The 22,242-nt window shown below is 45.9% G+C and overlaps 1 protein-coding gene across 3 annotated transcripts in view; it reads left to right on the top strand.

The window, feature by feature from the left end:
- The window catches only part of LOC110522349 (protein tyrosine phosphatase non-receptor type 14), a 102,006-nt gene that overhangs the window by 75,612 nt on the left and 4,152 nt on the right, over positions 1 to 22,242 (top strand). For 2 of the 3 annotated variants that reach the window (XM_036975934.1, XM_036975935.1), the window contains exons 6-16: positions 1,635 to 1,705; positions 8,542 to 8,629; positions 8,723 to 8,811; positions 9,033 to 9,120; positions 10,725 to 10,807; positions 11,066 to 11,126; positions 11,787 to 11,865; positions 12,659 to 14,337; positions 15,666 to 15,803; positions 16,627 to 16,845; positions 21,901 to 22,029. In XM_036975934.1, coding sequence (XP_036831829.1) covers positions 1,635 to 1,705; positions 8,542 to 8,629; positions 8,723 to 8,811; positions 9,033 to 9,120; positions 10,725 to 10,807; positions 11,066 to 11,126; positions 11,787 to 11,865; positions 12,659 to 14,337; positions 15,666 to 15,803; positions 16,627 to 16,845; positions 21,901 to 22,029 — 2,724 coding nt within the window. Of the gene's footprint in view, positions 1 to 1,634; positions 1,706 to 8,541; positions 8,630 to 8,722; positions 8,812 to 9,032; positions 9,121 to 10,724; positions 10,808 to 11,065; positions 11,127 to 11,786; positions 11,866 to 12,658; positions 14,338 to 15,665; positions 15,804 to 16,626; positions 16,846 to 19,626; positions 19,819 to 21,900; positions 22,030 to 22,242 lie in introns of those variants that run through there. The other variant, XM_036975936.1, reaches the window with a different exon arrangement.

The raw sequence follows: 22,242 nt of genomic DNA on the forward strand, positions 1-22,242 counted from the left end.
GAAAGAGTGAGGGATGAACTGAGAGGTAGGAAGCAAGGAAGAGGTGAGGGAGTGTGTGGGGAGTAAGGAGAGGTAGTAGAGAGTGTGAGGGATGAACTGAGAGGTAGGAAGCAAGGAAGAGGTGAGGGAGTGTGTGGGGAGTAAGGAGAGGTAGTAGAGAGTGAGAGATGAACTGAGAGGTAGGAAGAGAGGAAGAGGTGAGGGAGTGTGTGGGGAGTGAGGAGAAGTAGTAGAGAGAGTGAGGGATGAACTGAGAGAGAGGAAGAGGTGAGGGAGTGTGTGGGGAGTAAGGAGAGGTAGTAGAGAGAGTGAGGGATGAACTGAGAGGGAGGAAGAGGTGAGGGAGTGTGTGGGGAGTAAGGAGAGGTAGTAGAGAGTGTGAGGGATGAACTGAGAGGGAGGAAGAGAGGAAGAGGTGAGGGCGTGTGTGGGGAGTAAGGAGAGGTAGTAGAGAGTGAGAGATGAACTGAGAGGGAGGAAGAGAGGAAGAGGTGAGGGAGTGTGTGGGGAGTAAGGAGAGGTAGTAGAGAGAGTGAGGGATAAACTGAGAGGGAGGATGAGAGGAAGAGGTGAGGGAGTGTGTGGGGAGTAAGGAGAGGTAGTAGAGAGAGTGAGGGATGAACTGAGAGGTAGGAAGCAAGGAAGAGGTGAGGGTGTGTGTGGGGAGTAAGGAGAGGTAGTAGAGAGAGTGAGAGATGAACTGGGAGGGAGGAAGAGGTGAGGGAGTGTGTGGGGAGTAAGGAGAGGTAGTAGAGAGTGAGAGATGAACTGAGAGGTAGGAAGAGAGGAAGAGGTGAGGGAGTGTGTGGGGAGTAAGGAGAGGTAGTAGAGAGAGTGAGGGATGAACTGAGAGGGAGGAAGAGGTGATGGAGTGTGTGGGGAGTAAGGAGAGGTAGTAGAGAGCGTGAGGGATGAACTGAGAGGGAGGAAGAGAGGAAGAGGTGAGGGAGTGTGTGGGGAGTAAGGAGAGGTAGTAGAGAGAGTGAGGGATAAACTGAGAGGGAGGAAGAGAGGAAGAGGTGAGGGAGTGTGTGGGGAGTAAGGAGAGGTAGTAGAGAGAGTGAGGGATAAACTGAGAGGGAGGAAGAGGTGAGGGAGTGTGTGGGGAGTAAGGAGAGGTAGTAGAGAGAGTGAGGGATAAAGGTGGTGGTTACAGAGACAAACTAATGGGCATAGAGAAACATGGAGGGGGGGGCAGAGAGAGAGAGAGAGCGATGACAATGGATGTCTGAGTCATTTTTCTCTCCCGCTCTGAAACACACACACACTCACACACACACTCAGTGATGGAGTGCTCTAATGGAGGGGTAGTGAGTGGGTGTTGAAGGGGTGAATATGAAGGCTGTGTGTGTAATCTGATATAGCTCATTTTCTCTGTTCACTCAAATCCTGCAGAGATTAATGTCCACTTTCTCTTTCACCCCATCACTTCTTTCCCTGTCACCCCCCTTTACCTCCCTGTCTTGCTTTCTCTTTCACTTCCTCTATTGATCTCTCTCCCTTTCTCTCCACCCTCTCTCTTTCTCTCCACCCTCTCTTTCTCTCTCTCTCTCTCTCTCTCTCTCTCTCTCTCTCTCTCTCTCTCTCTCGCTCTCTCTCTCTCTCTCTCTCTCTATTTCTCCCCACCCTCTCAGAACTGGCCTCATGTAGATGAGGTGCTGGAGGAGTGGACTCAGAAGGTGGCGGAGGAACATAAGAGTCACTGGTAGGCTTCCTGTTCATAACACCAGCCTACAGTCTACCAAGCCCTACTATAAACTACACTGCTCCTACAGGCTTCATGTTCATAACACAACCCTGCAGTCTACCAAGCCCTACTATAAACTACACTGCTCCTACAGGCTTCATGTTCATAACACAACCCTGCAGTCTACCAAGCCCTACTATAAACTACACTGCTCCTACAGGCTTCCTGTTCATAACACCAGCCTACAGTCTACCAAGCCCTACTATAAACTACACTGCTCCTACAGGCTTCCTGTTCATAACACAACCCTACAGTCTACCAAGCCCTACTATAAACTACACTGCTCCTACAGGCTTCCTGTTCATAACACAACCCTACAGTCTACCAAGCCCTACTATAAACTACACTGCTCCTACAGGCTTCCTGTTCATAACACAACCCTACAGTCTACCAAGCCCTACTATAAACTACACTGCTCCTACAGGCTTCCTGTTCATAACACAACCCTACAGTCTACCAAGCCCTACTATAAACTACACTGCTCCTACAGGCTTCCTGTTCATAACACAACCCTACAGTCTACCAAGCCCTACTATAAACTACACTGCTCCTACAGGCTTCCTGTTCATAACACAACCCTACAGTCTACCAAGCCCTACTATAAACTACACTGCTCCTACAGGCTTCCTGTTCATAACACCACCCTACAGTCTACCAAGCCCTACTATAAACTACACTGCTCCTACAGGCTTCCTGTTCATAACACAACCCTACAGTCTACCAAGCCCTACTATAAACTACACTGCTCCTACAGGCTTCCTGTTCATAACACCACCCTACAGTCTACCAAGCCCTACTATAAACTACACTGCTCCTACAGGCTTCCTGTTCATAACACCAGCCTACAGTCTACCAAGCCCTACTATAAACTACACTGCTCCTACAGGCTTCCTGTTCATAACACAACCCTACAGTCTACCAAGCCCTACTATAAACTACACTGCTCCTACAGGCTTCCTGTTCATAACACTATCATAAAGACTACAAAGCCCTACTATAAACTACACTGCTCCTACAGGCTTCCTGTTCATAACACTATCATAAAGACTACAAAGCCCTACTATAAACTACACTGCTCCTACAGGCTTCCTGTTCATAACACTATCATAAAGACTACAAAGCCCTACACTCTTTGAAAAAGGGTTCCAAAAGGGTTCTTTGGCCATCACCATAGGATATATAACTATTTTTGGTTCCAGGTTGAACCCTTTTTGGTTTTAGGAAGAACCCTTTTGGGTTCCATGTAGAATTCTGAGGAAGGGATTCTACATTAAATCAAAAGGGTTCTACCTAAAAACCAAAAAGGGTTCTCTTATGGGGACAGTCGAAAAACTCTTTTAGGTTCTCTTTTAGGTTCTCTTTTAGGTTCTTTTTCTAAGAGTGTACTATACGCTACACTGCTCATGTGTCCACTGCTTACCCCCTTTTCTCCCCAATTTCGTGGTATCCAATTGTTAGTAGTTACTATCTTGTCTCATCGCTGCAACTCCCGTACGGGCTCGGGAGAGACAAAGGTCGAAAGCCATGCGTCCTCCGAAACACAACCCAACCAAGCCGCACTGCTTCTTAACACAGCTTGCATCCAACCCAGAAGCCAGCCGCACCAATGTGTCGGAGGAAACACAGTGCACCTGGCGACCTGGTTAGCGTGCACTGCACCCGGCCCGCCACAGGAGTCGCTAGTGCGCGATGAGACAAGGATATCCCTACCGGCCAAACCCTCCCTAACCCCGACGACGCTAGGCCAATTGTGCGTCGCCCCATGGACATCCCAATCGCGGCCGGCTGCGACAGAGCCTGGGCTTGAACATGTACACAATGCGATGCAGTGCCCTAGACCACTGCGCCATGCGGGAGGCCCTCCACTGCTTATTCTAAGTATTTGTATAGAATACCTGTATGTATATTAGTATAATGATTGTATGTCATATAAATTGAAATTGTATATCATTAGAATGATATAAGCAGTATCAATGTCTCATGAGGAGTTACTTGGTCCAAGCATGTGACCGGCCCTTAAAATATTTTTATTTGGGTCCAATGTTTCAGTGCAATGCAGTGTTTCAGTGCCTTCAGAAAGTATTCACACCCCTTGACTTTTTCCACATTTTGTTGTGTTACAGCCTGAATTTAAAATGTATTACACACAATACACACAATAACCCATAATGTCAAAGTGGAATTATGTTTTCAGAAATGTTTACTAATTCATTAAAAAGGAAAAGCTGAAATGTCTTGAGTCAATAAGTATTCAACCTCTTTATTATGGCAAGCCTAAATAAGTTCAGGAGTAAAAAAGTTTCTTAACAAGTCACATAATAAGTTGCATGGACTCACTCTGTGTTCAAAAATTGTGTTTAATTTTTTTGAATGACTTCCTCATCTCTATACCCCACACATACAATTATCTGTAAGGTCCCTCAGTCAAGCAGTGAATTTCAAACACAGATTCAACCTCAAAGTCCAGGGAGGTTTTCCAATGCCTTGCAAAGAAAGGGCACCTCTTTGTAGATGGGGGGAAAACAGACATTAAATATCCCTTAGAGCATGGTGAAGTTATTAATTACACTTTGGATGGTTTATCAATACACCCAGTCACTACAAAGATGCAGGTGTCCTTCTTAACTCAGTTGCCGGAGAGGAAGGAAACCACTCAGGGATTTCACCATGGGGCCAAAGGTGACTTTAAAACAGTTACAGAGTTTAATGGCTGAAGTTATGAGAAATCTGAGGATGGACCAACAACATTGTAGTTATTCCACGATACTCAATGACAGAGTGAAAAGAAGGAAACCTGTACAGAATAAAAAAAACAAGGCAATAAGGCAATAAACTGCCAAAAATGTGTCAAAGAAATGTACCTCATGTCCTGAATATAAAGCGTTATGTATGGGGAAAATCCAACACATCCCTGAGTACTACTTTTCATATTTTCCAGCATGGTGGTGGCTGCATCATATTATGGGTATGCTTGTCATTGGCAAGGGAGTTTCTGAGGATAAAAATAAATTGATTAGAGCTAAGCACAGGCAAAATCCTAGAGGAAAACCTGGTTCAGTCTTCTTTCCAACAGACACTGGAAGACAAATTCACCTTTCAGCAGGACAATAAACTAAAACACAAGGCCATACAGTGCCTTGCGAAAGTATTTGGCCCCCTTGAACTTTGCGACCTTTTGCCACATTTCAGGCTTCAAACATAAAGATATAAAACTGTATTTTTTTGTGAAGAATCAACAACAAGTGGGACACAATCATGAAATGGAACGACATTTATTGGATATTTCAAACTTTTTTAACAAATCAAAAACTGAAAAATTGGGCGTGCAAAATTATTCAGCCCCTTTACTTTCAGTGCAGCAAACTCTCTCCAGAAGTTCAGTGAGGATCTCTGAATGATCCAATGTTGACCTAAATGACTAATGATGATAAATACAATCCACCTGTGTGTAATCATGTCTCCGTATAAATGCACCTGCACTGTGATAGTCTCAGAGGTCCGTTAAAAGCGCAGAGAGCATCATGAAGAACAAGGAACACACCAGGCAGGTCCGAGATACTGTTGTGAAAAGCCGGATTTGGATACAAAAAGATTTCCCAAGCTTTAAGCATCCCAAGGAGCACTGTGCAAGCGATAATATTGAAATGGAAGGAGTATCAGACCACTGCAAATCTACCAAGACCTGGCCGTCCCTCTAAACTTTCAGCTCATACAAGGAGAAGACTGATCAGAGATGCAGCCAAGAGGCCCATGATCACTCTGGATGAACTGCAGAGATCTACAGCTGAGGTGGGAGACTCTGTCCATAGGACAACAATCAGTCGTATATTGCACAAATCTGGCCTTTATGGAAGAGTGGCAAGAAGAAAGCCATTTCTTAAAGATATCCATAAAAAGTGTTGTTTAAAGTTTGCCACAAGCCACCTGGGAGACACACCAAACATGTGGAAGAAGGTGCTCTGGTCAGATGAAACCAAAATGGAACTTTTTGGCAACAATGCAAAACGTTATGTTTGGCGTAAAAGCAACACAGCTCATCACCCTGAACACACCATCCCCACTGTCAAACATGGTGGTGGCAGCATCATGGTTTGGGCCTGCTTTTCTTCAGCAGGGACAGGGAAGATGGTTAAAATTGATGGAAAGATGGATGGAGCCAAATACAGGACCATTCTGGTGAAAACCTGATGGAGTCTGCAAAAGACCTGAGACTGGGACAGAGATTTGTCTTCCAACAAGACAATGATCCAAAACATAAAGCAAAATCTACAATGGAATGGTTCAAAAATAAACATATCTAGGTGTTAGAATGGCCAAGTCAAAGTCCAGACCTGAATCCAATCGAGAATCTGTGGAAAGAACTGAAAACTGCTGTTCACAAATGCTCTCCATCCAACCTCACTGAGCTCGAGCTGTTTTGCAAGGAGGAATTGGAAAAAATTTCAGTCTCTCGATGTGCAAAACTGATAGAGACATACCCCAAGCGACTTACAGCTGTAATCGCAGCAAAAGGTGGCGCTACAAAGTATTAACTTAAGGGGGCTGAATAATTTTGCACGCCCAATTTTTCAGTTTTTGATTTGTTAAAAAAGTTTGAAATATCCAAATAAATGTCGTTCCACTTCATGATTGTGTCCCACTTGTTGTTGATTCTTCACAAAAAAATACAGTTTTATATCTTTATGTTTGAAGCCTGAAATGTGGCAAAAGGTCGCAAAGTTCAAGGGGGCCGAATACTTTCGCAAGGCACTGTATATACACTGGAGTTGCTTACCAAGACGACATTGAATGTTCCTGAGTGGTCTAGTTACAGTGTTGATTTAAATTGGCTTGATAATCTACTACTTGAAAATGGCTGTCTAGCAATGATCAACAACCAACTTGACAGAACTTGAAGAATTTTATAAAGAATAGTGGACAAATATTGTACAATCCTGGTGTGCAAAGCTTTTAAATACGTACCCTGAAAGGCTCACAGCTGTAATTGCTGCCAAAGGTGATTCCAACTTGTATTGACTCAGGATTGTAAATACTTATGTAAATGCGATATTTCTGTATTTAATTTTCAATAGATGGGGTATTGTGTGTATATGGGTAACGAAAAAATTTGCAATTTAATCCATTTTGAATTCAGGCAGTAACACAACAAAATGTGGAATATGTCATGGGTATGAATACTTCCTGAAGGCGCTGTATAAGTATTCCGTGTGTGTGTGTGTGTGTGTGTGTGTGTGTGTGTGTGTGTGTACGTGCGTGCGTGCGTGTGATATTTTTATGATATGTGTGTGTATAAGGGGTGATATGGGGACTAAATAGAGCCTAACGTAGCTACTGATACATCTCACCCAGTCACCTAATGTGTCACTTAGTGCCTAAAAAGACATCTTGAGTTGACACATTCATACACCTTGTTGAACGCGTAAACGTGGCAGCGCACGTGTGACAGCTAGAATTGCCTCTGCCTTGTGTTTTTCATGTCACTGTTATCAGGGCTAAATCATAGTACAGGGTAGGAACAGACAGACAGACAGACAGACAGACAGACAGACAGACAGACAGACAGACAGACAGACAGACAGACAGACAGACAGACAGACAACTTCGGGATTATATATTTTTTTGTCCCATCTTTCTATTCTTGTCATTATATTCCAGGCTACAAAATCACCCAGCTACACAGGCATTTAAAGTGATGGATAAAAGGCCTATAGCCTATGCACTGTGGTCGTTTCATTGTGTTTAGCTCTGTTAGGCTATATGTTGCTTGAGATGGTTTGTTTTGTTATAGCGAACATGGTTTTGATATAACATGGAAATAAAGGATATTGTTTCATTAAACAAGAGCCGTCGTGTTTAAATGAGATGAACTGTTTTATCGAGATCGAAAAAAAACGATTGAATATGTTTTTATTACATGTTCATCTCAATTACACCAAGCGGTTTAAATAAAGGTGAAATATCTGTTTAAATAAAAGTAATCAAACTGTTTAAATAAAAAACTAAGCTTAAATTCAATTATATGAATGGTCTCTGTGTACGGCAACATGCGCTTTCATTATTATTGCTTTCAATTAAATATGTTTTACTTTAGTGGGAAACTAACAAATTGTTTGTGGGCACAGTTCGTTACACGCGCACTGATAACGTTTTACAAGTTTGAATGGGCTAATAAGCAGTTATTCTCATGTTCATTCAACAGTAGTCTAACCTGAAAATTGCAAAGAAAGTTGCATTTAGGCCTACGTTTACTTTCAAATGAAGTCCATTTGTCTGTCCTTATATCACTGATTGGGTTCAATCAAATCATTCTGGATTGTGTTGGATGTATCCGAAAACATATACAATCACTCTAAGAATGTAGCCGCCGTTAGCTCAGCTGACACCGGAGGCCTGTCTCTTTCCTAAACAATATTACATTTCTCCGATGTGCTCACCAGAGATAGGGTAAATTATAAACAATTCTAGCTATTAGGTCGCTAACCAATTTTTTAGTTTTCTGTCATTGCAACCTATAATTTAGACTGGTTTATATTTACTTTCATAAAGCTGCCGAAATGTTGGTTTCGATTTATGGACACTATTTCTTGGATGCGTTGGATTTATCAAGATAGAATTCCGTTGTGATGCGACTCGTTCAACAAGGTGTTAGTAAGGTGTTCCCTTCGGTTTGTTTATGGCCTTTCTCACCACCCCACCCCCCCCCCCCCCCCCCCCCCCCCCCCCCCTCGCGTGTGTGTGTGCGTGCAAGTTTTTGTGTGTGGGTGTGTGATATTTATGATGTGTGTGTGTTTCAGTCGAATGCAGCTTGCAGAAGCAGAGTTGCTCTATATCAAGGAGGTAGAGAAGCTGGATGGCTTTGGACAGGAGAGCTTTGCTGCTAAGGTGTGTCTACATGCACACACACACACACACACACACACACACACACCACTACATGATTTCCCATACTTTAATACATAAGTATGTCTTTCACAGGACACCTACACCAATGACATCTTCATTGGTGTGTCCTTCATCGGAGTCTTCGTCAAACACAGGAATGGCAGGTCCATCATGCACCACAGGTGGGTCTTCCTCTCACCCCTCAACACCTTTTGCTATTGGTTGGGTTTGCCTTGCTAAAGGAAATGAAGTAACATTAACCTCTACTAAACTGTATGCATATGTGTCTCTGTGTGGGTGTGTGTGTTTATTTGTGGGTGTGCGTGCGTGCGTGCCTGTGTATCTGTGCACATGCATTGTGTGTGTGTGTGTGTGTGTGTGTGTGTGTGTGTGTGTGATACAGATGGAAAGACATTGGTAACATAGCGCACAACAAGTCGGCCATCACAGTAGAGATAACCAGTAAAGATGACACCATCATGTTTCACACGGTGAGTGTCATATCTAACAACGGAACAGGCCGTCTCACGGGACACGGATAAACATACACACACACACACGCACTCGGATACGATGTGGGGTGAGGAGGTTTCCCTTTTGGAAAATATTTGCCATTTGTATCACTTTATACAATCAAAATCATTTCTGAATGGGCCAGTCATAACACCCAATGTTGTGTGTAACCCTCCAATAAAGAAGCTGAGATGTTGGCGTTGTGTGTTGTGGCGTGTTGACATTGTGTACATGTGTTGTGTGTTGACATTGTGTACATGTGTTGTGTCTTGACATTGTGTACATGTGTTGTGTGTCGTGGTGTGTTGACATTGTGTATGCGTGTTGACATTGTCTACATGTGTTGTGTGTTGACATTGTGTACATGTGTTGTGTGTCGTGGTGTGTTGACATTGTGTATGCATGTTGACATTGTGTACATGTGTTGTGTGTTGACATTGTGTACATGTGTTGTGTGTTGACATTGTGTACATGTGTTGTGTGTTGACATTGTGTACATGTGTTGTGTGTTGACATTGTGTACATGTGTTGTGTGTCGTGGTGTGTTGACATTGTGTACGTGTGTTGACATTGTGTACATGTGTTGTGTGTTGACATTGTGTACATGTGTTGTGTGTTGACATTGTGTACATGTGTTGTGTGTTGACATTGTGTACATGTGTTGTGTGTCGTGGTGTGTTGACATTGTGTACGTGTGTTGACATTGTGTACATGTGTTGTGTGTTGACATTGTGTACATGTGTTGTGTGTTGACATTGTGTACGTGTGTTGACATTGTGCACATGTGTTGTGTGTTGACATTGTGTACATGTGTTGTGTGTTGACATTGTGTACGTGTGTTGACATTGTGTACATGTGTTGTGTGTTGACATTGTGTACATGTGTTGTGTGTTGACATTGTGTACATGTGTTGTGTGTCGTGGTGTGTTGACATTGTGTACATGTGTTGTGTGTTGACATTGTGTACATGTGTTGTGTGTTGACATTGTGTACATGTATTGTGTGTTGACATTGTGTACATGTGTTGTGTGTCGTGGTGTGTTGACATTGTGTACATGTGTTGTGTGTTGACATTGTTTACATGTGTTGTGTGTCGTGGTGTGTTGACATTGTGTACGTGTGTTGACATTGTGTACATGTGTTGTGTGTTGACATTGTGTACATGTATTGTGTGTTGACATTGTGTACATGTGTTGTGTGTCGTGGTGTGTTGACATTGTGTACGTGTGTTGACATTGTGTACACGTGTTGTGTGTTGACATTGTGTACATGTGTTGTGTGTTGACATTGTGTACATGTGTTGTGTGTCGTGGTGTGTTGACATTGTGTACGTGTGTTGACATTGTGTACTTGTGTTGTGTGTTGACATTGTGTACATGTGTTGTGTGTTGACATTGTGTACGTGTGTTGACATTGTGCACATGTGTTGTGTGTTGACATTGTGTACATGTGTTGTGTGTTGACATTGTGTACGTGTGTTGACATTGTGTACATGTGTTGTGTGTTGACATTGTGTACATGTGTTGTGTGTTGACATTGTGTACATGTGTTGACATTGTGTACATGTGTTGTGTGTCCACAGGATGACATAGAGCTGTCCAAGTACATCGCTCGGCTCTTCACGGCCAGACACAAGTTCTACAAACAGAACAAGATCTGTGCAGAGTGAGTCTTAACATTAAGTTATACTGTCAGGTTTCCACAGTGGCGAACGTGCTTGAAGATGGCAGAATTCAGATATGACGTCATTGTTTTAGCACTATCCACTGAGTTTTATAACTATGGTTCAATGTGCCAATAAATCAGCATTATCTACTTTTTCTCTGTCTCTCTTTCTCTATATATGTCTCTCTCTCTCTCTCTCTCTCTCTCTCTCTCTCTCTCTCTCTCTCTCTCTCTCTCTCTCTGTCTCTCTCCCCTTAGACCCGCCCACTCCCCTGCACCTATCAGGAGGCGCCCCACCTGGACCCACCGCCTCTCTCTGGTACTGTCAATCACTCAGTCATGTCTCGTTTGTTTGGCTCCTCTTGCATGTTAGATATATTAATTAGAAATGCAATAGAAGTTCCTTGCCATCTTTGCTTGCCACTGGTTGAGCTCTGAAGAGTAGCTTGTGTATTATAGGGTTAAAGTTTGAATTCAGACTCTAGGATGATTTAAAGCCCCTCTCTATCAGCCCTAACCCAGGCGGTGGTGGTGGTGGTGGGTGGTTAGGGCGTTGTTTGAGTGTTGTGTGGCCGTTGTGTGGGCGTTGTTGGGGCGTTGCGTTTCCGATGTGACTGACAATAGAGTCAGTGATTTCCCTCTCTCCCTCCCTGCTGGTGGGACAATGAGGAGGCTATATGTGGCACAATGGTGGTACAGTCCAAATCAGACTCTCTGGAGGACCACAGTCCACTGTGGGAGACCCCTTAGATCACAGGTTTGAATTAACTTATCTCTCTCTCTCTCTCTCTCTCTCTCTCTCTCTTTCTTTTTCTCTCATTCTCTCTCTGTCTCTCTCTCTGTCTCGCTCTCTCTCTGTCTCTCTCTCCATCTCTCTGTCTCTCTCCATCTCTCTCTCTCTCTCTCTCTCTCTCTCTCTCTCTCTCTCTCTCTCTCTCTCTCTCTCTCTCTCTCTCTCTCTCCCTCTCGCTCTCTCTAGCCACGGCCACAGTCCTGTATCCTCCAGCCAATGCACTCCCAGTATGCAGAGCATTACCAGGACACACAGAGCTCTCAAGGTACTGGACAAAAACACATTTCCATGACTTTTACATTTTGGTCATGTAGGTTACAGTTCAACATGGTGCTCATGTATGACGTATATCTCCTTTATACTGAATAACATTCACTTATATCATCAGTTACAATCACTGCTCCATCTCTCCATATGGCGTGTAACCTGAAGTGGTCTTGATATGATTTAACTCATTCAAGTGTTTTCTCCTTCCACACTTTGTAGATGTATCCATCTACACAGGAAGTCCTTGTATGGTCATAAAAGTAAACCGTTAAATCAAGCTAACTATGCATTTCCCAGCAGTAGTATGAGTCCGTGTCTATTTCGGTTTCAACAATCTCTCAGCCAATCAGATCACTTTGATTGGAGTGCTGGGAAACTGAGAAATGTGGTGGCGTTCACTCTTTCATTCTCTCGTTCACCCACTTCCTCTGCCCTCTAATCCAGAACACTTCCATCATGATCTCTGACACTTCGGAAAGAGTGGGAGAAAACACTTTGTATATGTTACCCAGTGTGGGTAACCCAGTGTGGGTATCTCTGTGTGGGTAACCCAGTGTGGGTATCTCTGTGTGGGTAGCCCAGTGTGGGTAACTCTGTGTGGGTAACCCAGTGTGGATAACTCTGTGTGGGTGTGTGATAAGCTCTTATTTGATGGGTGGCATTGATCATTTTGATCTGAGTGTATTTGATAGTGTATGAAAACAGTATGTGAATATGTGTTTGGATGCTTTCTGTATGTGTGTGAATCTGTAACGCATTGCTTCTCCTATGTCTCCCCCCTCTCTTTACAGACAGCATATTCCATGAAGACCCCTACTACAAGTCTGAGACTAGTCTGGACCGGTGTCCGGTCGAATTCGGCTTCCGCAATGGAACTGTTCCCAATGGCAGCATGTACAGTAGTCCTAGCCTCAGCTCCCTTAACCACTCCCAAACCTTCGTACAACCTTCACCCATCTCCTCTAACCTCAGTATCCCTGGCAGCGAGCTGATGCGCCCCGACTACATCCCGAGTCATCGCCATAGCGCCATCATCGCCCCTTCCTATAGGCCCACGCCAGAGTATGAAGCTGTGATGCGCCAGAAGTGCCACATGCTCCCCGCCCACCATGACCTTCACAGCCAATCACTGAGGAGTCTCAATATTAGTAATGCCTATGCATATCGTCAGCCAGAGGCGTTGGTTTATAGCCAGCCAGAGATGAGAGAGAGGGGCCCCTATCCAGGACCTAACCCTTATGGCCCTCAGGTCAGCTACAGTAAGCCTGTGAACCCTGCTCCTCACCTGGGCCCCGGAGCCAGTCAGGGCCACTGCCAGTCTGCATGTGGAGGAGGAGGGGGTGGGAGCTCCATCTCTCACACGGTCAGCACGCCTGAACTAGCCAACACCAAACAGGGGGCTACTACAGGGAGCTACGGCGCAACGGCTAACATGCTGAGGAACCACATGTCGCGGCCGCCCCCACCCTACCCATCCTTCCGACCCGCCACAAGTACCCCGGACCTGGCCAGCCACCGGCACCGCTGCATGGGCGGCAGCAGCCCCGAGCTGGTCACCCGCATGGTGCAGCTGTCGGTGAAGACTTTCCAGCCGGACAGCTCTGCCGTGGTGCACCAGTCTCTGCAGGAGGTTAGCGAACCGCTAACTGCGGCTAAGCACCGATCAGCCCTGGGGAAGAGACACAGCATGGAAGTGACCAGCAGCATGAGGGGGGGAGGAGGGGGAGGAATGGAGGGCATGGTGGTTCTGAAGGGGATGGCTGCCCCACTAAACAGGAGGAATACTCTCAGAGAGCACGTGATGCCACCCCAGACCCAGCCTCAATCACAACCATCCCAATCCCAATCTCACCAGCCCAAAGAGCTGCCTGTGCAGAGAGCCCCAGAGACCCCCATCCCGTCCTCCACGGCGCAGGGAGTGGGCGGGGCCTACCAGCACCAGAAGACCCTCTCCAACGCCACCATGCTGATTCACAGCAGTGAGAGCGAGGAAGAGGAGGAGGAGGAGGAGGAAGAGGAGAGGCCTGAGCTGGACGTTCAGATCCCAGGTCTGAACGAGGACATTAATGCCCAGCTCCAGGCCGCCCTTGCCAAGCTCCCCAACAAGCCCCCTCCGGAGTACCCCGGACACCCTAGACCAGCCACCAACGCCCCCCTCCGCTCCCGCGATCACAGCCACCCTCACCACCACAACCAGGGACACCAGACCCAGGGAACCAAGGACCCAAGCCAAGCCCAGGCCAGGGTGCTGAAAGCTGGGCAGAGTCAGGGCGGTGTAGGGGGTGGTGGTGGTACCCTGACCCGTGGGGATCAGGCTGGAATGAATGGGGCAGTGCTGGGGCCGTCAATCTCTGAGCCAGACCTGACCAGTGTGAAGGAGAGGGTCCGGAAGGAGCCAGTCAAAGAGAGGCCAGTGTCTGAGATGTTCTCTCTAGAGGATAGCATAGTGGAGAGAGAGATTGCACAGAGGGTAAGATACATGTTACTCCAATCTATTCTATTCAATCTTTTCTATTCAATCTATTCTATTCAATCTATTATATTCAATCTATTCTATTCAATCTATTCTATTATATTCTAGATTCCATTCTGGTGTGTTCGATACTAAAACATACCGTATGTCTATTATGTGGGGAACATGTATTCTGTATGAACCCATTGCTATAGCATGGCTTTACAAATTGTTACAACCATCACATGTCCACTTCATCAATTCACTTCATTAAGTCCTCCTCAACAGTCCAAGGCTTTGAGGAGGTAAACACAGTGAACAGTGCCTAAAAACAAGATTTGTTAAAGATGTGTCTAAAACATCATCCTTGCTGTAAACAAACAGTTTGGGTTTTGTCTGCGGTGTACTTTCCCAGTAAGTGATTAACACAGTAATCTGGAGTTCAGCACCTGAGGGTAACATTAGGTTCCAGTCCTTACAGCTTACCACCATTAATCCATTAGATTACCCTTTTTGTTGGGGGGGGGGGTGCATGCGTGTTTGTTAGCATGTTGAAAGTCCCAATTTTAAAGCCTCCCTGTCCAGTCAGCCTTTAATTTCCATATGGCTATATGCCCCTATATGTTTTCCCCATTATACTTACCCCCTCTCATCCATAAGCCTATAGCGCCCATACGTCTACCCACCCCCATTCTCCCCTACCTGCTCCCCTATAGATTTCGGTCCAGACCCTAAGGGTTCCCCCCTGACCCCCAAGCTGTTGTTTGGGCTGATCCAGGAGGGCTGAAGGGGGGAGAGGTGGAGGGGTGGAGGGAAGATTAGGATAAGTAATCCTGGAGGGAGGGACCAGGCAATGTGGGCCAGGGTTTGGTGTCTCAGAGAGAAGGAGGAAAAGAAAGGAAAAACGAGAACGAGAGAGAGAGAGAGGGAGACAAAGAGAGAGACAGGGAAAGAAGGGGCGAGAGGGAGAAAGAAAAGGTGAGAGAGAACAAAGGAGAGAGGGAGAGAAAGCGAGAGTGGGGAGGATTGTATGGGAAGAGGGAGTGAAGAGAGGAAAGAAAGAGAGACAGAGAGAGAAGAGAAGCAACAGGTCTAGTCTGTAACGAGTTCAGACAATGTGGTCAGATAGATCAGGGGAGTGAGTGTTCTGTAGGATCCACAGACAGACAGTCTACAGCTAGCAAAGCATCACTTCTACTCCCCCACCAAGGGCACCCAGGACAGATCAAGCAAAGTTTAGCGACAAACAGACCTAATCCACACACTCACCAGGGCGGGTACGGTTCAGTCTTTGCATCGCTACGGTAACCTTAACCATGACAGCGGGCTTGTCCTCTTTCCTGAAGACGCTGGAGAGACAGAAGATGTCGGTGGACTCAATAAAGAGACCTCTGATGATGGCGGCCCTCAACGGGCTCTATGTCGCCAGGGTGCCTGTACCAGAGAACCCCCGGGAGGATGGGGCCAAGGCTGCTGATGAACGGGTAAGACAACACCACCACTATGCCCAACAGGGGAGGGGGGGGGACAGTGTCAGAAAGTACCTGAGATTCCAGGCGTCTGGTTTTCTACTTACTATACGTAAGCCCCATAGTTCTGTTTTTGCTATTTCATTAGGATCCCCATTAACGGTTGTGAAAGCACCTGTGCACATTATCAACCACCTTGGCTAGTGTTATTAACTAACATATTGTTGTCCTTTACCATTGTTTGTCTATGTAAGTGTAGGTTAGGCTACAGTAGAGCAGTATTTCATGACTAACACAGCTAGCTGTGGTTGTCGGTCTTCTTCACCAGTCCAGACAGTTGTGCTGGGAGGTGTGAAACACAGCCTTTGTCCCAGGCGTTGCTAGGCTAGCGGGGGCTAGCAGAGCGCTAAGTGGGCTGTGGAACGTGTGGCATGACCGTGCTTATCGCCTCTAGGCCCGCTAATATGTCAGGAATGTGACCCAGGGGGGAGAGAGAGAGACAGACAGACTCCCCCAGCCCCTGGCTGCATACCCTCTCACTCACAGCCCAGCCACAATAAGCCCCAGCCCAACAACACATTCCACTGACTCCACTACACATAGACGACTGTGGGGATGGAGAACAGGAATTCATAGTGTAGGTAGGGTCATATGGGTTGGAATGTTTTAGGGTGGATGATCAAAAAGTTGCATTATAGACATTTTGGAATTGAGTGAGAGTCCTATCACTCTTGAATTCAACTAACCTCTTTCCACGTTCTTTCCTCCCTCTTTTATGAACTCTTTCGACCCCCCTCCTCTTCTATCTCTCCCGCTCTCACCCTCTCTCTCTCTCCAGTGTAAGACCCTAGAGTTGAAGTTGGAGGAGGAGAGGGTCTTCACGGAGTACGAGCAGATCCCAAAGAAGAGGGCCGACTGCGTGGTCACCACGGCAACGCTGCCCGACAACGGCGAGCGGAACCGGTTCCGTGACGTGGTTCCGTATGAGGAGAACCGGGTGGAGCTGGTTCCCAACAAGGAGAACAACACAGGCTACATCAATGCTTCACACATCAAGGTGGGGTCAGGACACAGAGTCTACACAAGTAGACTGATCAGAGTTAACCAAAGCCCTTTTCTCTGACGCTCACTCAGCTATTGTTTAGTGTGCTGCTGTCACCAAGTATAAGTGTGGAAAAACACCACTGCTTTTCATCTATCCAGGCCATTTACAGTTGAAGTCGGAAGTTAACGTTCACTTAGGTTGGAGTCATTCAAACTCATTTTTCAACCACTCCACAAATTTATTTTTAAATTTTAGTTGGCAAGTCAGTTAAAGAACGAAATCTTGTTTTTAATGAAGGCCTGCGTATTCATGGGCAGAACGACAAATTTCTACCCTGTCAGCTTGGCGATTTGAACATGAAACCTTTTGGTTACTAGTCCAACACTCTAACCCCTAGGCTACCCTGCCCTATAGTTTTGGCAAGTCGGTTTGGACACCTACTTTGTGCATGACACAATATGTTTTCCAACAATTGTTTACAGAGAGATTATTTCACTTATAATTCACTGTATCACAATTCCAGTGGGTCAGAAGTTTACATACACTAAGTTGACTGTGCCTTTAAACAGCTTGGAAAATTCCAGAAAATTCTGTCATGGCTTTAGAAGCTTCTGATATGCTAATTGACATCATTTGAGTCATTGCCTGCAGCATACCACCCTGCACACTGCACACTGGCTTGCTTCTGAAGCTAAGCAGGGTTGGTCCTGGTCAGTTCCTGGATGGGAGACCAGATGCTGCTGGAAGTAGTGTTGGAGGGCCAGTAGGAGGCATCTTTCCTCTGGTCTAAAAAAATATCCTAATGCAGTGATTGGGGACACTGCCCTGTGTAGGGTGCTGTCTTTCGGATGGGATGTTAAACAGGTGTTAAACAGGTGTCCTGACTCTCTGAGGTCATTAAAGATCCCATGGCACTTATCGTAAGAGTAGGAGTGTTAACCCTGGTGTCCTGGCTAAATTTCCAATCTGGCCCTCAAACCATCATGGTCACCTAATAATCCCAGTTTACAATTGGCTCATTAATCCCCCTCCTCTCCCCTGTAACTATTCCCCAGGTTGTTGCTGCAAATGAGAACATGTTTTCAGTCAACTTACCTGGTAAAATAATGGATAAATAAAATTAGAGGTTTACCTGTGGATGTATTTCAAGGCTTACCTTAAAACTCAGTACCTCTTTGCTTGACATCATGGGAAAATCAAAAGAAATCAGCCAAGACCTCAGAAAAAGAATTGTAAACCTCCACAAGTCTGGTTCATCCTTGGGAGCAATTTCCAAATGCCTGAAGGTACCACGTTCATCTGTACAAACAATAGTACGCAAGTATAAACACCATGGGACGACGCAGCCGTCATACGGCTCAGGAAGGAGACGCCTTCTGTCTCCTACAGATGAATGTACTTTGGTGAGGAAAATGCACATCAATCCCAGAACAACAGCAAAGGACCTTGTGAAGATGCTGGAGGAAACAGGTTTAAAAGTATCTGTATCCACAATAAAACGAGTCCTATATTGACATAACCTTTTAAGGGCGCTCAGCAAGGAAGAAGCCACTGCTCCAAAACCGCCATAAAAACCCAGACTACGGTTTGCAACTGCACATGGGGACAAAGATTGTACTTTTTGGAGAAATGTCCTCTGGTCTGATGAAACAAAAATAGAACTGTTTGGCCATAATGACCATCGTTATGTTTGGAGGAAAAAGGGGGAGGCTTGCAAGCCGAAGAACACCATCCCAACCGTGAAGCACGGGGGTGGCAGCATCATGTTGTGGGGGTGCTTTGCTGCAGGAGGGACTGGTGCACTTCACAAAATAGATGGCACCATGAGTGAGGAAAATGATGTGGATATATTGAAGCAACATCTCAAGACATCAGTCAGGAAGTTAAAGCTTGATCGTAAATGGGTCTTCCAAATGGACAATGACCCCAAGCATTCTTCCAAAGTTGTGGCAAAATGGCTTAAGGACAACAAAGTCAAGGTATTGGAGTGGCCATCACAAATCCCTGACCTCAATCCCATAGCAAATTTGTGGGCCGAACTGAAAAAGTGTGTGTGAGCAAGGAGGCCTACAAACCTGACTCAGTTACACCAGCTTTGTCAGGAGGAATGGGCCAAAATTCACCCAATTTATTGTGGGTAGCTTGTGGAAGGCTACCCAAAACGTTTGACCCAATTTAAACAATTTAAAGGCAATGCTACCAAATACTAATTGAGTGTATGTAAACTTCTGACCCACTGGGAATGTTATGAAATAAATAAAAGCTGAAATAAATAATTCTCTCTATTATTATTCTGACATTTCATATTCTTAAAATAAAGTGATGATCCTAACTGACCTAAGACTTTTTACTTGGATTAAATGTCAGGATTTGTGAAAAACTGAGTTTAAATGTATTTGGCTAAGGTGTATGTAAACTTCCGACTTCAACTGTAGATTAGGGGTCACCTTTAAGGAAGGAGGGAGGGAAGGAATGAATCAAGGAAGGAAGTAAATAGGTCCTTTAAAGACTATTTATACATATCGCCTACATCTACAAATTATAGACTCAATGGAATTCCCTGGGAATGTGGTCCAAACCCCAAACCCTCTTAAATGAGCTTGAGCTGTTCTCTCACTCTGTGCCCATGCTCTTAGCTCCTCGTGTGTGTGTGTGTGTGTGTGTGTGTGTGTGTGTGTGTGTGTGTGTGTGTGTGTGTGTGTGTGTGTGTGTGTGTGTGTGTGAATGGAATGGAATGGAATGCTAACTCAGTACTGAACCATGGCCTAATAACGTGTAACCCTCTTATTTCAGTCATCTGAGGAAGTTGAGGACAAAACCCCTGTTTGTTCCTGAACACTGTGTTTATGGTCACGAGCTGATCACTCAGCTGGTTGCATTGGGTTTGGTTTGTGTTGGGTTGGGGTTGTGTTGCGTTAGGGTTGTGTTGGGTTGGGGTTATGTTGGAGTTGTGTTGGGTTTCAGTTGTGTTGGGTTGGGTTGTGTTGTGTTGGGGTTGTGTTGCGTGGGGTTGTGTTGGGTTGAGGTTGTGTTGGGGTTGTGTTGCGTGGGGTTGGGGTTGGGTTGGGATTGTGTTGGGTTGGGGTTGTGTTGTGTTACATTGGGGTGGGGTTGCGTTGGGGTTGTGTTGCGTGGGGTTGGGGTGGGGTTGCGTTGCGTTGCGTTGGGGTTAGGTTGGGGTTGCGTTGGGGTTGCGTTGCATTGGGGTTGGGGTTGTGTTGTGTTGGGTTGGGGTTGTGTTGTGTTGGGGCTGTGTTGCGTTGGGGTGGGGTTGCCTTGCGTTGGGGTTGCGTTGGGGTTGTGTTGCATTGGCGTTGCGTTGGGTTGGGATTGTGTTGGTTTGGGGTTGTGTTGGGTTGTGTTGGGTTGGGGTTGTGTTGCGTTGCGTTGGGGTTGGGTTGTGTTGCGTTGGGGTTGTGTTGGGGTTGTGGTTGGGTTGGGGTTGTGTTGGGTTGGGTTGGGGTTGTGTTGGGTTGGGATTGTGTTGGGTTGGGTTGGGTTGTGGTTGGGTTGGGATTGTGATGGGTTGGGGTTGTGTTGGGTTGGGGTTGTGTTGGGTTGGGATTGTGTTGGTTTGTGGTTGTGTTGGGTTGTGGTTGGGATTGTGATGGGTTGGGGTTGTGTTGGGTTGGGGTTGTGTTGGGTTGTGGTTGGGTTGGGATTGTGATGGGTTGGGGTTGTGTTGGGTTGGGGTTGTGTTGGGTTGGGGTTGTGATGGGTTGGGTTGGGGTTGTGTTGGGTTGGGATTGTGTTGGGTTGGGGTTGTGTTGGGTTGGGGTTGTGATGGGTTGGGATTGTGATGGGTTGGATTTGTGTTGGGTTGGGATTGTGATGGGTTGGGGTTGTGTTGGGTTGGGGTTGTGTTGGGTTGGGGTTGTGTTGGGTTGTGGTTGTGTTGGGTTGTGGTTGGGTTGGGGTTGTGTTGGGTTGTGGTTGGGTTGTGGTTGTGTTGGGTTGGGGTTGTGTTGGGTTGTGGTTGGGTTGGGGTTGTGTTGGGTTGTGGTTGGGTTGTGTTGTGTTGGGTTGGGGTTGTGTTGTGTTGTGTTGTGTTGGGTTGGGGTTGTGTTGGGTTGTGGTTGTGTTGGGTTGGGGTTGTGTTGGGTTGGGTTCATGGCCTTTACGTAATGGCACTCCATTTCCAGCCCTTAGTTAATATGGGCTTCCTGAAGTGTTAAGGGTGAAAGTGTATTAAGGAATATACACTACATGTCCAAAAGTATGTGAACGCCTGCTCGTTGAACATCTCACTCCAAATCATGGGCATTAATATGGATTTGGTCCCCCTTTGCTGCTAGATGTTGGAACCTTGCTGCAAAGACTTGCTTGCATTCAGCCACAAGAGCATTAGTGAGGTCAGGCATTGATGTTGGCCGATTGGGCATGGTCACTGTCGGCGTTCCAATTCATCGGCCATGGAAACCCATTTCATGAAGCTCCCGACGAACAGTTCTTGTGCTGACGTTTCTTCAAGAGGCAGTTTGGAACTCGGTAGCAAGTGTTGCAACAGAGGACAGACCATTTTTACGTGCTTCAGAACTCGGCGGTCCCGTTCTGTGAGCTTGTGTGGCCTACCACTTTGCGGCTGAGCTGTTGTTGCTCCTAGATGTTTCCACTACACAATAACAGCACTGACAGTTGACCGGGGCAGCTCTAGGAGGGCAGAAATGTGATGGACTGACTTGTTGGAAAGGTGGCATCCTATCCACTAATTTGAAGGGGTGTCAACATGCTTTTGTATATATAGTGTACCACCAAGCCCTATGTGAAACATGGCAACATTGCCCTCCTGTGGTAGACCATTATATTGTACAGCTCTCTTTGTGCTCAATACACTTTCTGAAAAATGAATATGATAGTATAGTCTTAACTGGTTTGGTTGTTTGTTGTCTGTTTGTGTGCATGTGTTTTTTGTTTCAGAAGATGGATGTGTGAGGGCATTCCTGTGTGTGTTTAATTGATTCTAACCGTGTGTGTGTGTGTGTGTGTGTGTGTGTGTGTGTGTGTGTGTGTGTGTGTGTGTGTGTGTGTGTGTGTGTGTGTGTGTGTGTGTGTGTGTGTGTCATGCAGGTGATGATCAGTGGGGAGGAATGGCACTATATCGCCACCCATGGACCGCTGGCCAACACCTCTGCAGATTTCTGGCAGATGGTCTGGGAGCAGGGAGTCAACGTCATCGCCATGGTTACTGCCGAGGAGGTACACTACACACACACACACAGTATGAAGAGAAACATCAGTGGATTGAAGGCCTTGCCAGGTTTCAGAACAGTGAATTATTGAATGAGTGAATGTGTGTGATGTATTATTGATATGCAGTGAGAACACAGTAGTGTGTGAATAATGAAGGAACAGAGCTTGGCGGATGTTTTAATCCATACACACCCTGTGACCTCTGTCTTCAGCCCCTCA

This window comes from Oncorhynchus mykiss, chromosome 4, assembly GCF_013265735.2.
Source record: "Oncorhynchus mykiss isolate Arlee chromosome 4, USDA_OmykA_1.1, whole genome shotgun sequence".
Lineage (NCBI taxonomy): Eukaryota > Metazoa > Chordata > Actinopteri > Salmoniformes > Salmonidae > Oncorhynchus > Oncorhynchus mykiss.